The sequence below is a fragment of the Cnephaeus nilssonii genome, assembly GCF_951640355.1.
Source record: "Cnephaeus nilssonii genome assembly, chromosome: 3".
NCBI classification, from domain to species: domain Eukaryota; kingdom Metazoa; phylum Chordata; class Mammalia; order Chiroptera; family Vespertilionidae; genus Cnephaeus; species Cnephaeus nilssonii.
The window spans coordinates 56,768,889-56,783,275 of NC_137074.1; the positions used below are offsets into that span (position 1 = coordinate 56,768,889).

Consider the following 14,387-nt stretch of genomic DNA (forward strand, 5'->3'; position numbering starts at 1 on the left):
GGATTTTTGCTAGAGCTCCCACCACAAGGCCATCCACATCGGTTCTCTTGTTATTCTGCATAACATCCTTAGGAGTTTAGTGGGTGATGAGTTTTGTTATGTGGCAATTTGTGGTGGCAGCTCTATCTCCTCTTCTGTTAAACAAAGTTTTATTCTTGAGTTCTCATTGCCCCACGGTTGCTTGGGGTGTGAGGAATTCATTCACACTGATCTCCCAAAAGATGAAGAGAAGGTACTGAAAGGGAAGCCATTTTTACTAGTTTTCAGTGGGGGACTTCTGTGGTTTGAAGTCTATCTTACCTCCATAGGAGACAAGCATTCCCTTCTCGGAAGCAGATCCAGTCACAGAATCTGAGGCTGCTTCCTATGTGTGTGTCTAGGAACTTTATTCTCAGAGCAGAGGAGGAAATGACTTCTGGGAGATCCCGCAGGCTCCTGGGCCTCTCTGGGTACCAATCACAGAGGCAGAAAGTGCCCACTTTCTGACAGGCTGTCTTCTCCCTTTTGTTCTAAATAAAACCTTGGGTTCCTTTTCTTTAAAGCCCATAGCTGTCCCTCTCCTGACTGGAGCAGCCATTACCTCCTAGAAGAACTGGCTCTAGGGAGCTTGTGAACTACAAAAAGGCAAGGTTTGGCTATGTTACCACTAAGATGGCCATCCTCAGGATGTTGGGCTCACCCAGGCTGTATTTTTCCGACCTTAATGTAAACTCCCTAAGTTTATTTTATTTTATTTTATTTTATTTTATTTTATTTTATTTTATTTTATTTTATTGTTTAAAGTATTACACATAGTGGTACATATATCTCCTTTTTTTTCCCCATTGACCTTCCCCCAGCCTCTCCTACCCCGTGTCGCGTGCCCTCATTCCGCGCCCCCCCCCCCCCCCCGCCCCCGGCCCAGTGTCTTGTGTCCATTTGTTGTGCTTATATGCATGCATACAAGTCCTTTGGTTGATCTCTTCCAACCCCCGCCCACCCCCCTCCAACACTCCCAGAGCCTTCCCGCTGTAATTTGACAGTCTGTTAGATGCTTTACTGCCTCTGTATATTTTTGTTCATCAGGTTATAATGTTCTTCATTTTCCATAAATGAGTGAGATCATGTAGTATTTTTCTTTCATTGCCTGGCATCTTTCACTTAGTATAATGCTCTCCAGTTCCATCCATGCTGCTGCAAATGGTAAGAATTCCTTCTTTTTTATAGCAGCTTAGTATTCCATTGTGTAGATGTACCATATTTTTCTAATCCACTCATCTGCTGATGGGCATTTAGGCTGTTTCCAAATCTTAGCTATGGTGAATTGTGCTATGAAAATAGGTGTGCATATATCCTTTCTGATTGGTGTTTCTAGTTTCTTGGGATATATGCCTAGAAGTGGGATTACTGGATCAAATGGGAATTCCATTTTTAGTTTTTTGAGGAAACTCCATACAGTTCTCCACAGTGGCTGCACTAGTCTGCATTCCCACCAGCTGTGCACGAGGCTTCCTTTTTCTCCGCATCCTCACCAGCACTTGTTGTTTGTTGATGATTGCCATTCTGACAGGTGTGAAATGGTGCCACATTGTCGTTTTGATTTGCATCTCTCGGATAATTAGTGCCTTTGAGCATGTTTTCATATGTCTCTTGGCCTTCCTTCTGTCTTCTTTAGAAAAGTTTCTATTTAGGTCCGTTGCCCATTTTTTCATTGGATCATTTATCTTCCTTTTATTAAGTTGTATGAGTTTCCTATAAATGTTGGAGATTAAATCTTTATTGGTGATAATATTGGCAATATGTTCTCCCATACAGTGGGCTTTCTTGTTTTGTTGATGGTTTCTTTTGCTGTGCAAAAGCTTTTTATTTTCATGTAGTCCCATTTGTTTATTTTCTCTTTAGTTTCCATTGCCCTAGGAGCGGTATCGGTGAAGAAACTGCTTCAGCATATGTCTGAAATTTTGCTGCCTGTGGATTCCTCTAGTAATTTTATGGTTTCCCGTCTTATGTTTAAGTCTTTATCCATTTTGAGTTTATTTTTGTGTATGGTTTAAGTTGGTGGTCTATTTTCATTTCTTTTTGCATGTATCTGTCCAATTTTCCCAACAACATTTATTGAAGAAACTGTCTTGACTCCATTGTATGTTCATGCCTCCTTTGTCAAATATTAATTGAACATAGTGGTTTGGGTCGATATCTGGATTCTCAATTCTATTCCATTGGTCTATATGTCTGTTCTTGTGCCAGTACCAGGCTGTTTTGAGAACAGTAGCTTTGTAATACAGCTTGAAATCTGGTATTGAGATCCCACCTACTTTGTTCTTCTTTCTCAGGATTGCTGCAGCTGTTTGGGGTATTTTTTTATTCCAGATGAATTTTTGGAGATTTATTTCTAGGTCTATGAAATATGTCGTTGGTATTTTAATGGGGAGTGCATGGAGTCTATAGATTGCTTTGGGTATTATGGACATTTTGATGATGTTGATTATACCAATCCATAAACATGTTATGTTCTTCTATCTGTTTATGTCTTCATCTATCTCTTTATTCAGTGTCCTGTAGTTTTCTGCATATAGGTCTCTTACCTCCTTAGTTAAGTTTATTCCTAGGTATCTTAATTTTTTTGGTGCAATGGTAAATGGGATTGCTTTTTTAGTCTCTCTTTCTGTAAGTTCACTATTGGTGTAAAGAAATGCCATAGATTTCTTGGCGTTAATTTTGTATCCTGCTACATTGCCGAATTCATTTATTAAGACTAATAGTTTTTTTTATAGAGTCTTTAGGGTTTTTTAATGTAGAATATCATGTCATCTGCAAATAAGGACAGTTTTACTTCTTCTTTTCCAATTTGGATGCCTTTTATTTGTTCTTCTTGTCTAATCGCAATGGTTAATACTTCCAGTACTATGTCAAACAGGAGTGGTGAGAGTGGGCATCCTTGTCTTGTTCCTGTTCTTAGGGGAAATGGTTTTAGTTTTTGCCCATTGAGTATGATGTTGGCTGTGGGTTTGTCATATATGGCTTTTATGATGTTGAGGTATGATCCTTCTATTCCCACCTTGCTGAGAGTTTTTATCAAGAAAGGGTGTTGGATTTTGTCAAATGCTTTTTCTGCATAAATTGGTTTGTATCTCTCAATTTGTTTATGTGATGTATCACGTTTATTGACTTGCGGATATTGTAGCATCCTTGCATCCCTAGGATAAATCCTGCTTGGTCATGGTGTATGATCTTTCTGATGTACTGCTAGATGCGATTTGGAGAATTTTTGTTGAGGATTTTGGCATCTATGTTCATGGTGGATATTGGCCTGTAATTCTTTTTCATTGTGTTGTCTTTATCTGGTTTTGGTATTAGGGTGATGCTGGCTTTATAGAAGGAGCTTGGAAGTGTTCCTTCCTCTTGAATTTTTTGGATTGGTCTAAGGAGGATAGGTTTTAGTTCTTCCTTGAATGTTTGGTAAAACTCCCCTGTGAAGCCATCTGGCCCCGGGCTTTTGTTTGCCGGAAGCTTTTTTTTAAAAAATTACTTTATTGATTAAGGTATCACATATTTGTCATCAACCCCCCCCCCTATTCCCATCCCAAGCCCCCCCACACGCATGCCCCCATCCCCCTGTTGTCCATGAACACTGGTTAGGCTCATATGCAAGCACACAAGTCCTTTGGTTGATCTATCTCCCTTGTCCCCACCCTCCCCTACCTTCCCTCTGAGGTCTGACAGTCTGATCAATGCTGTTCTTGTTCTTCAGTCTATGTTGTTCATCATTTCCCCTAGATGAGTGAGCTCATGTGATACTAGGAATACACTTATAGGAACCGAAAATGAGACAAGCAATAATGGTTATGCTGAGAGGCAAATGAATCAGTCTATAGTGAGTTTCTTTCTGGCCCAACAGTTCTTTTGAGTCCCGATTTCTATGTCCAACAGTTGTTTATGTGTACATAACAGCAATGACATTTCAGTTCTGGATGGTGGACAAATGGTGGTAATGCAGGTCCGGCCCTCTCTGGTTTGGTCCTGGGCAATCCGCAGTGACGCACATCTGCTGACTGCTAGTATGGCAAGGTATGGTCAGCGTCTTCCATCTCTGGACTGTTTCTCTTCTGTCTTCATGGCTGGAGCAATCTTGTCAATTCCTCTCTGTTGCAGGAATCCACATGCCGGAAGCTTTTTGATGACTGCTTCAAGTTCTTCCATAGTTATTGGCCTATTGAGATGTCTAGATTCTTCCTGATTGAGTTTTGGAAGGTTGTATTTTTCTAAGAATGTGTCCATTTCCTTCAGGTTGTCCAGTTTGTTGGAATAGAGTTGTTCATAGTATTTTTTTTTTTAACAATCCTTTGTATTTCTATGGGGTCTGTTGTTATTTCTCCTATTTCTGATTTTTATTTGGGTCCTCTCTCTCTGCTTCTTGGTGAGCCTGGCTAGAGGTTCATCAATCTTATTTATCCTTTCAAAGAACCAGCTCTTGGTTTTATTGATCTTTTGTATTGTTTTTTTGGTCCCTATGTCATTTATCTCTGCTGTGATCTTTATTATTTCCTTCCTTCTGCTTACACTGGGCTTTTCTTGTTGCTCTCTTTCTTACTCTTTGAGTTGTAGGGTTAGGTAATTTATTACCATTGTTTCTTGTTTTTTTGCAGTAGGCTTGTAGAGCTATGAACTTCCCTCTCAAGACTGCTTTTGCTGTGTCCCATAGATTTTGGATTGTGGTGTATTCATTGTTGTTTGTTGCCATGATGTTTTTTATTTCTTCATTGATCTCTCTGGTAACCCAGTCATTGTTTAATAGCATGCTATTTAGTCTCCATGTGTTTGATTTTTTTGGATGGTTTTTATGGTAGTTGATTTCCAGTTTTATGCCACTGTGATCTAAGAAGATGCTTGATATGATTTCTATCTTCTTGAATTTGAAGAGACTTTGCCTGTGACCCAACATATGGTCTATCTTTGAAAATGACCCATGTGCACTGGAGAAGAATGTATATTCTGTGGCTTTGGGGTGAAATGTTCTGAAGATGTCAATTAATTCCATCTGATCTAGTGAGTCATTTAGAATTGATGTTTCTTTGCTGATTTTTTGTTTAGAGGATTTGTCCAATGGTGATAGTCAGGTATTAAAGTCCCCTACTATGATTGTATTGCTGTCTCTCCTTTGATATCCTGCAGAAGTTTTTTTTATGTATTTGGGTGCTCCTGTATTGGGTGCGTATATGTTCCCCAGAGTTATTTCTTCTTGTTGAATTGCTCCCTTTAGTATTATGAAGTGGCTTTCCTTATCTCTTTTTATGTCCTTCACTTTGAGATCTAATTTGTCAGATATAAGTATTGCTACCCCAGATTTTTTCCATTTCCATTTGCCTGAAAAACCTTTTTCCATCCCTTCACCATCAGTCTCTGTCTTTTTTTTCTGAGGTAGATTTCCTGTAGACAGCAGATATGTGGGTCATGTTTTCTTATCCACTCAGTTACCCTATATCTTTTGATTGGGGCATTTAATCCATTTACATTTAAAGTTATTATTGATAGGTATTTGTTTGTCACCATTTTTATTCCTTACCTCTGTGTTCCTTCTTTGTTTCCTATTTCTTCTTTTTATAGCAGACCCTTTAGCATTTCTTGCATTGCTGGTTTGTTGGTAATAAATTCCCTTAGTCTTTTTTGTCTGTGAAGCTCCTGATTTCACCTTCAATTTTGATTGATAGCCTTGCTGGGTACAGTATTTTTGGATTCAGACCCTTCCTTTGCATGACTTTGTATATTTCATTCCATTCCCTTCTGGCCTGATGTGTTTCTGTTGAGAAATCAGTTGCTAGTCTAATGGTGGATGCTTTGTAGGTAACTTTCTGTCTCTCTCTCTGGCTGCTTTTAAGATTCTTACTTTGTCGTTGGTGTTTGCCAATTTAATTATAATGTGCCTTGATGTCGGTCTTTTGGGGGTCATTTTGTTTGAGACTCTGTGAGCTTCTTGGATTTGTATGAGTTTTTTCTTCCCTATATCAGGGAAGTTTTCTGTCATTATTTCTTCAAACCAGTTTTCTATTCCTTGCTCAGTTTCCTCTTCTTCTGGCACCCCTATTATGTGGATGTTGTTTTGTTTTGTGTTGTCCCAAAGTTCCCTTAGGCTCTCCTCCTGCTTTTTAATTTTTTTTTTTTCTAGAAGCTACTCTGCTTGGGTATTTTTTCCTACCTTGTCTTCTAGCTCACTGATGTGGTCCTCTGCTTCTTCTAGTCTACTGTTGATCTTTCTATTGAGTTCTTTATAGTAACAATGTCATTTTTCATTTCTTCTTGGATCTTCTTCATTTCCTCTTGGTTCTTACACATATTGTTGAATTTTCCTTCCATTCTTTTCATCACCTTATGACCATTTCTCTGAATTCTTTCTCTGACAGGTTGCTTGCCTCCATTTTGTTTACTTCCTTTTCTGGTGATGCCTCCTTTTCTTTCATATGTGGGCTGTTTCTTTGTCTCCCCAACATATCTCTTCTCCAGGTGTCAGGTTATGTAGTTCTCTCTCTCCTTCATTGATTTAAAGGCACAAAATACAACACAACAAGGCACAATGCACACGGCACTGAACACAAATGTATTCACAATACTAATAACCCCATATAAAGGTGACCACCAGGGAAAAGATAATTAGGGGATAAGAAAGGAAGAAGAAAGAAAAAAAGAAAAAAAAGAGTGCAAAAATGAAATTGGGAAAAGGAAAAAAAAAAGTAAGAGAAAAAAGAAAGAGAATAAAAAAGAAGAGTGGAAAAAAGTATTTATATAGGGAGAACACTCCAATAGTACAGCCACTAATCCCAACAAATGCAAGCAACAAATACCTAGAGATAAATGCAAACTACAAACAACAACTAATATCAAGTGAGGCGAGGGAAAACAGAAGCAAAAAACAAACAAAAAGAGAGCAAACAAAAAAAAAAAGAAAAAGCAAAACAATCTCACAAACAAGCTTAAAAAAACAATCTAATCAACAATAAAGCAAACAACAACAAAAGGATAGAGAGGCAAAAAATTTGGATAGTGAAGAAAGAGAAGAGAGAGGTGTATATGGACTTAGAGCAGGAGATTGGAAATTAGATATGTAAGTAGGGTGAAATTTAACAGGGGGTAAAAAGAAGGAATAGGGAAAATCTAAAGCAAGAATATGGTAAGAGAAACAGGACAACAAAAGGGGAAAAGTGAGGAAGAGAGTGTTGGCATAAAGGTAAAGTTGAGATAGAGTAAAATGAGGCTAAAGGAAAGATGAAAATAGAATGTAGAACACTAATCCCAAAGTAAAATAAAGAGAAAATAAAATGACACTTTAAAAAAAGTAAAATAGTAGTAGTAATAATACTGATTAAAAATAAAAAATGTAATAATTAAAAAGGTAAAATCATGTGAGGAAAAAAGAAAAAAAATTAGTTTCTTAAGTAAAAAATGAAAAAAAAAAGTGCTGTAGTGAAGGTCATTCACTTCCTCTACTGTTCTGTTTGGCACATCTGTTTCCTAGTCAGGACAGTATTGAAGCTCCCTGCGTTCCACTGCTCCTCAGTTTTGTAGGCCACAGTCCTGATTTTCAAGCAGGCAGTACTTCTTTGTTTCTTATACTCCTTTATTTGTGTTTACACAAGAGTCAATTTTTGATTCAACCCCTGGGTGGCAGTGTTTCTGGATTGACCTCCAGGTCTATAGGTCCTCTCTAGCTACTGTTTAGGTTTTGTTTTCCCTGTGGCACTTAATACCGGTTTGGGGGAATGGGCTGCTGCCCCAGAGCTGGTTCTCTGATAGTTATTCCCTGCTCTGATCCCCAGGTCCCACAAAAATAACTTTCCCTGCAGTCTCTTAGTGTGTCCCCAAATGGGTGATCCTATGTATTGGGCAAGTATTTAAAGAGGAAAAATAAAAGAAAAAAGAGCCAGAGGAAGTGCGTGAATTCTGGTGCTGTGCACAAGTCTGTGCAGTCTTTTTTCCCTTGAGTCTAAGCAGCCGGCACACTGTTAAAATTTATAGGCTGCCCTTTTGCGCCCAGTTCTGCTATGGTTTGCTTTTCAGAGTTCCCTTCTGTTAGCAGCCCTGCAGATCCCCTTCCACATTTGCAGATCATGCTAGCCCCAACAGCCGCGGAACTTTTTGGGCACAGTTTCCCTGGATCCTCTAACTCCCATTGTGTGCTTTTCTCTCTCCTGCCTGGATCACAGACCTCACCTTATCCTAGGCAAAATCTGACCTTTCGTGAGGAGGTGCAGGGAATCCGCGTGTTCGCACTGCCTGGGGACCGGTGTTCCTGGGTTTGCAGCTGTTCACTCTGTGGTGTTGTTGTAGATTCCCGGGATTTTTAGGCTTCCGATAGCATCCACATCAAGATGGTGCAGTCTCTACATCAGAGCCGGTTGCTCCGGGAGGGATTTCAGCAGTAGTGGAGGCTGCCTGTCAGGGGAACCCCATCTGGCAATCCCCTACAGACCCTTGGAATATGGCTTTCCCACGACTCACAAATAAACACTCCCTGTGTGACCACACACTCTCCTTTCCTTCTCTCACTCTCGCACTATCTTGCAGTCTGCCTTCCCATCGGCAGCCATCTTCAACTCAACTCCGTAAATTTTCTATCTTAATACATAAGAGTTACTTGAATTTTATCTACTTGACTACAATTTTGATAGATGTACAAAATAGTGTTAGCTCAAAGTAAGTGTAAAATAATGGATAACAAGTGTGAAAGTGTGACTCACCTTGAGGTTTCGTGATGCACTGAATTTGTTGTAAACTGTGTCCATTTGCACCTGTAGCAATGCATGTTTCATGTCTACAGTGTAGTGCTCATTATTAATTTAGACATCAACTGTTTTTCCCTGTTTTTTTTTTCTTGCCTCCTTCAATTTCATATTGGTTAATTTGTCAAAACTATGAAAAGTGTTATTGTTGTCATATTGTCATTCTACAAAGCCAGTAATACAATCTGCTCTGGATTCCTGCTCTTTGGCTGATCTAACTGTCTTGATCATTTCCTCAACTGCATTTCTAGCCTGTTCCACATCTCTGCTAATTCCTGAAACCTTAATCAAAGGTTTCTGATGATCCAAGACCAAAATAATATTCAAGTACTTCTGCAGCTTATTCAATTCCTGATATTCCTTTTCATCAGTCTTTCATACATTCCTCTGCACTGGTGTAAAAGCTTTGTTCCTTTCCATCAGATTCTGTAGGCAGGAAATGGAGTTTTGTACACATGTTTCATTTTCACCACTCACCTGAAAAATTGCTGATTCTGTTTTCTTCTCCAAAACCAAAGGCTTTCGTTTGGGAGGGAGGTTGCCCTGAGAAGCCCAAAAATGCTAAAAAAGGAACACAAGGGAATGCAACAATTGTTTTGGATTTAAAAAGGAAAAAAAATCTAGCTCTTAGCTATTTCTCCCTTTCTTTCTCCTTTCCTCCCTCCCTCCCTTCTTCCCTTCTTTCTTCTTTTATAGTCGCTGTGCTGTATATCGAATTTCTAGGAGTTATTAATCTTATAATTGGAAGTGTGTACCTTTTGTGCACCTTCACTCATTTGCCCACCTCCCACCACCCCACTTCTGGCAACCACCAATCTATTCTCTGTATAGGAATTCAGGTTTTTTTAGAGTCCACATATTAGATTTATTATACATTATTTGTCTTTCTCTGTCTGACATTTCATTTAGCATAATGCCCTCAAGGACCATCCATGTTGGTGCAAATGGCAGGATGTCCTTTTCTATGACTGAATAATATTCCATCATTAATGCAGGATCAGGCCAAGGAAGGTTTACAGTTGCTCATATGGAAAATAATACCATAATTTATAAGTAATAATGCAAGAATAAACTTCACTTTCACATACTCACAACTATAAACCTATTTTTGCCATACCCTGTATATACCACATCTTCGTTACCCATTTATTTTGCCAATGGACAGTATGTTGTTTCTATGTCTTGGCTATCTCAATAATGTTTCAATGAACATGGGGGAGCAGATATCTTTTAGAGATAATGATTACATTTCCTTCAGATAAATACCCAGAAGTGTAACTACTGGATCATGTGTTAGTTATATTTTTAATATTTTTAGGAACCTCCTGCTATTTCCCATAGTGGCTGTACCAGTTTACATTCCCAGTGCACAAGGGTTCCCTTTTCTGCACATTTTTGTAAACACTTATTTCTTGTCTTTTCCATAATAGCATTCTAACAGGTGTGAGGTGATATCTCATTATTATTTTGTTTTGCATTTCCCTGATGATTAGTGATGCTAAGCCCCTTTTCATGTACCTGTTGGACAATTGTATATCTTCTTTGAAAAATATGTCTATTCATATCCTCTGCGAATTTTTAAATTGGATTGTTTGGGTTTTTTTCATTGAGTTGCATGAGTTCTTTATATTTTATTTATATTAACACCTAATCAGGTATATGACTTGCAAATAGTTTCTTCCATTCAGTAGTTTGATGGTTTCCTTTGCTCTACAGAAGCTTTTTTGTTTGATATATTCCCACTTGTTTATTTTTGCTTTTGGTGTGTGTGTTTTTGGTGTCAAATTAAAAAAAATTATTGTCAATACTGATGTTAGATGGTTTATGGTTTATTAAACAGACTATCTTTTCCTCATTGTATATTTTGGCTCCTTTGTTGTAAATTAATTGACCATATATGCCTGGATTTATTTCTGGGTTCTCTATTCTCTTCCATTGATCTATGTGTCTGTTTTTATACCAATACCCTACTGTTTTGATTATTACAGCTTTGAAATATACTTTCAAATCAGGAATCGTGATGCTTCTCACTTGGTTTTTTTTAAAGAGGATAATTTTTTTGCTATTTTGGGTTCTTTTGTGATTCCATACATTCTTTACAATTGTTTGTTGTATTTCTGAGAAAATTCCATTTGAATTTAGCACTGAATCTGTAGATTGCTTTAGGAAGTATGGATAGTTTAACAATAATAATTTTTACAATACATGAGCAAGATAAATAAGTACCAAGAATATAATGTACAGCATGATAACTATAGTTAACACACCTTTATGATATATATGAAAGCTGTTAACTCTAAGAGTTCTCATCACAAGGAAAAACATCATTTTGCTTCCTCATTTTAAGAGGTGTATGAGATGATTGATACTAACTAAACATATTGCAGTAACATATGTAAAGTCAAACCATTATGCAGGACACCTTAACCTGTGATGTATATCAATTATATCTCAATAAAACCAGGGGAAGCTAATAAACTACCACAAAAAAATAATGTAGAATTTTAGCTATTTCTCATGTGACCTCAATATTAAGAACATGCATTTCATAAAAATCAACAACTCACATGCAATTTTAGACATTATAGACTGTGAGGGAGCCTGGGAGCCTTCTCTTTTTTTCATGTTGGCACAAAAAACATCCATTATTTGAGGCTGAAAGATAACAACTTTAACTTTCTTCACAAACCGGACAAGTCCTTTCTGGATAAAGTCTTCAATGGCATCCATTATGGCTTCAGCAACCTTGTCTGGGTCTTGTTGAGCACTTCCTGGAAAGGCAAATAAAAATGACTAGAAAAATAAGGATCCAGTTGGAAAGGGCTGAGGAATAAATTAGGGATTCCAATTCTCAGAGAAAGAATTCACACACCCCAAATTTTCATCTCCATGGACTTTTCTAACAATCCATCAGCAAACACTTTTGAAGCCCTAGATGCAGTGGAGAGTTCTTGTTCCAGGATATCAAGAAACCAACAGCCCAACAATGAGAAAAGGAAATCTAACTTTTGATGTCTGATGTCCACATCTGCTCTATATAGCGGATTCCAGCTCATTGTGTTTCTCTGTGTTACAAAACACAGTTCATCTTTCTTGGCTCACTAGTGTTCTCAAAATATCCAAAGTAAAAGATACTAATACATATTGAATTATCATGCTCTTTAAACACAACAATTTTTTTTTTTGCTTAATCATCGCTTTACTTTACCCAAACACCTTTTTCTTTGAGGACTTGATTTATGCTAAGGTAATTTAGTAAGACACCTAGAGTTCTTAGCTATTTGTTATCATCTATACTTTTTTACATGCAAGTTATCCTTAAATATCCAGGAAGTCTTTCTTCCCACACTTGGTGAGATCTTGGCTGACTAACAGGATTCAAGGTTACCACCTGAGCGGGTTGTCTCCTAATTAAGCATGTTCCATACCTTTTTTTCCCTCCAGCTTACTGCCTTGGTAAGATCATGCAAGTTCCTTAAAAATTCTCATGAAAAACCATGGAAGCAGTCCCATATGAACAGCAGCTATCACAGTGGGTGGGGGAAGGGCAGTTAACAATGAAAAAGTTCTGATAAACCTGGTGTGAGAGACTAAGAGCCCACTAGGTTTATCCCCTTTAATGGTGCCCACCATTATCGCAGAAATAAGATAGACTTGGCTCCGTGGACAATTGTGGGAATGTAGACAAACCCCACATAAAAGTAACCAAGAAGGTTTGGTCAGGTTTTTTGTTTTTGTTTTTAATGAGATGAGCAGAGAAAGAGGGAAATTCTCCTTTGCAAAGCTATGGTTATCTCATGATAGCTAGAAGAATTTAAATAGGAGTGTTTAGATACAGTCACTCACTTTCAACAAATATTTAATGTGTCTCATCAAAAGATAGACGCTCATCTAGGCACTTAGGACACATGGCATATAATATGTAAAGACGAATGGTGTTCAATAGGTGAAGTATGGAAAACTGAGGGAAAGCCTAGAACTGTGTAATAGGGGTGTGATATGTGCAAGCTCACCTGGTGTGTTCAGGGAAATAGATCTGTTTTTGAGAAAAATAAGTCTGCAAGGCCTACCATGCCAGTGGTGGGGGGATAGGAGGCACTAGGGCAGAGACCCCAGGTCTAGATAGGAGGCTATAATAAAAGCTTAGTTAAAGACAAGAGTTGAGTAAAAAGGGGTCAGAGCAAGGAGATATTTAGGAAGTAAAGTCAGGAAGACCTAGGGACCAAAGGCCTGTATACTTGACCTTTTGTTGAAGTATACCTGTACCTTCTTTTCCCACCCGCACACCTTCATGTATATATCATGGATACACAGTACTGCGGTTGTTTGTTTACATGTCTGTCTCACAATGAGCTAGGTGCTTCTTGTGGACTGGTTCCTTTTCTTGGGCATCTTTCTATCCTCCAGACCTCAGCACGGTGCCTGGCACATGGCAGTCACTCAGAAAACATTTAATCAAACTAATTAATAAACTAATAAACATGGGAGTGATAAAGAGGGTAGAGTTAAGCATTCTAGATAGAAGGTGATATAATCAGCAATATAACAGGTAAGGTTTTGGGGGGAGAAGACAGCGAATTGGGTTTGGAGTTTTCATTGAACTTGAGGTGCTTGCAGAAATCACTGACCACCCATTCTCTCCCTGAGGGCAGATATCTGTAGGTACTAGATAGAGGGCTTCCTTTACAGCCAGAAGCTGTCTTGATCCCTCCCAGTCAAACTCAACTCATAAACAACACTAAGGGAGGAAGCATCACCATCTATTTGTCTAAGAACCAGCTCCGGTGGTGATAGAGATAGGTAAAGAAGATAAGCAAGGAGAACCTACTAATGTGCAGTTATTTGTGCAGAACAACACTGCCATCAGGTCGATAGAAGAAACAAAAGGTTTGCAGTAATGCAGAAATACTCAAACATGCATACATATGTATACAAAACTAAACCAGCCTCATTTCCTTGTTTCTTTTTTTACTCTATCTGGGTACTCCCTTGGGCAGGTTTATACTAACCCTGGGCTGCCTGCTTTTTGGCCCAAATAAAGTTAAGATAGAAACATAAGACTAGAACAAAGAGAAAATAGCAAATGGAGAAAAAGACTAGACAATCATTAATGGCTGTCCACAAGACTTGACAGATGATATATAGGCAGGTAGAGATAAATAGATAGGTAGATAGATAGAGAGATAGATAGGTAGATAGATAGATGATACATTACATGTTGGCTGATGTGAAAGTGACAAGGATGGGTAAGTTTATTGAGGCTAAATTTTTGGAGGGCCTACCAGGCCAGCGCAGACATTCAAACTTAAATTCCTGGGCAATGGAAATATCAATCCAGTGCCGAGTGGTCCCTCTCTGGAACCAGTCAGCTTCATTCCACTTCAGGCCAGAGGGAATTTGCCTCCCCTGACCAGCTCTCTTAAGGGAGACCAAGCACAACTTCCTAATCAATGCATAGAACTCAATGCATACTAGTAGATCTCAGATTCCAGGGAAAAGAGCTCAAAGAGCACAACCTTAGTAATGATAAACCCAAAGCACATCCTATCTAATAAAAGAGTAATATGCAAATTAACCATCACTCCGCTACACCCACCAGCCATGTTCACCAGCCACGCCCACCAGCCAATCAGAGCG

General features: G+C 38.5%; 1 protein-coding gene across 1 annotated transcript in view; it reads right to left on the minus strand.

Annotated features, from left to right (window-relative positions):
• Window positions 1-14,387, minus strand: part of LOC307093836 (protein mono-ADP-ribosyltransferase PARP14-like) — a 41,234-nt gene that overhangs the window by 7,239 nt on the left and 19,608 nt on the right. The window contains exons 9-10 of the mRNA XM_079762116.1: window positions 11,318-11,521; window positions 9,228-9,311 (exon numbers count right to left, since the gene is read on the minus strand). Of these exons, the coding sequence (XP_079618242.1) occupies window positions 9,228-9,311; window positions 11,318-11,521 (288 nt within the window). The remainder of the gene's footprint in view (window positions 1-9,227; window positions 9,312-11,317; window positions 11,522-14,387) is intronic.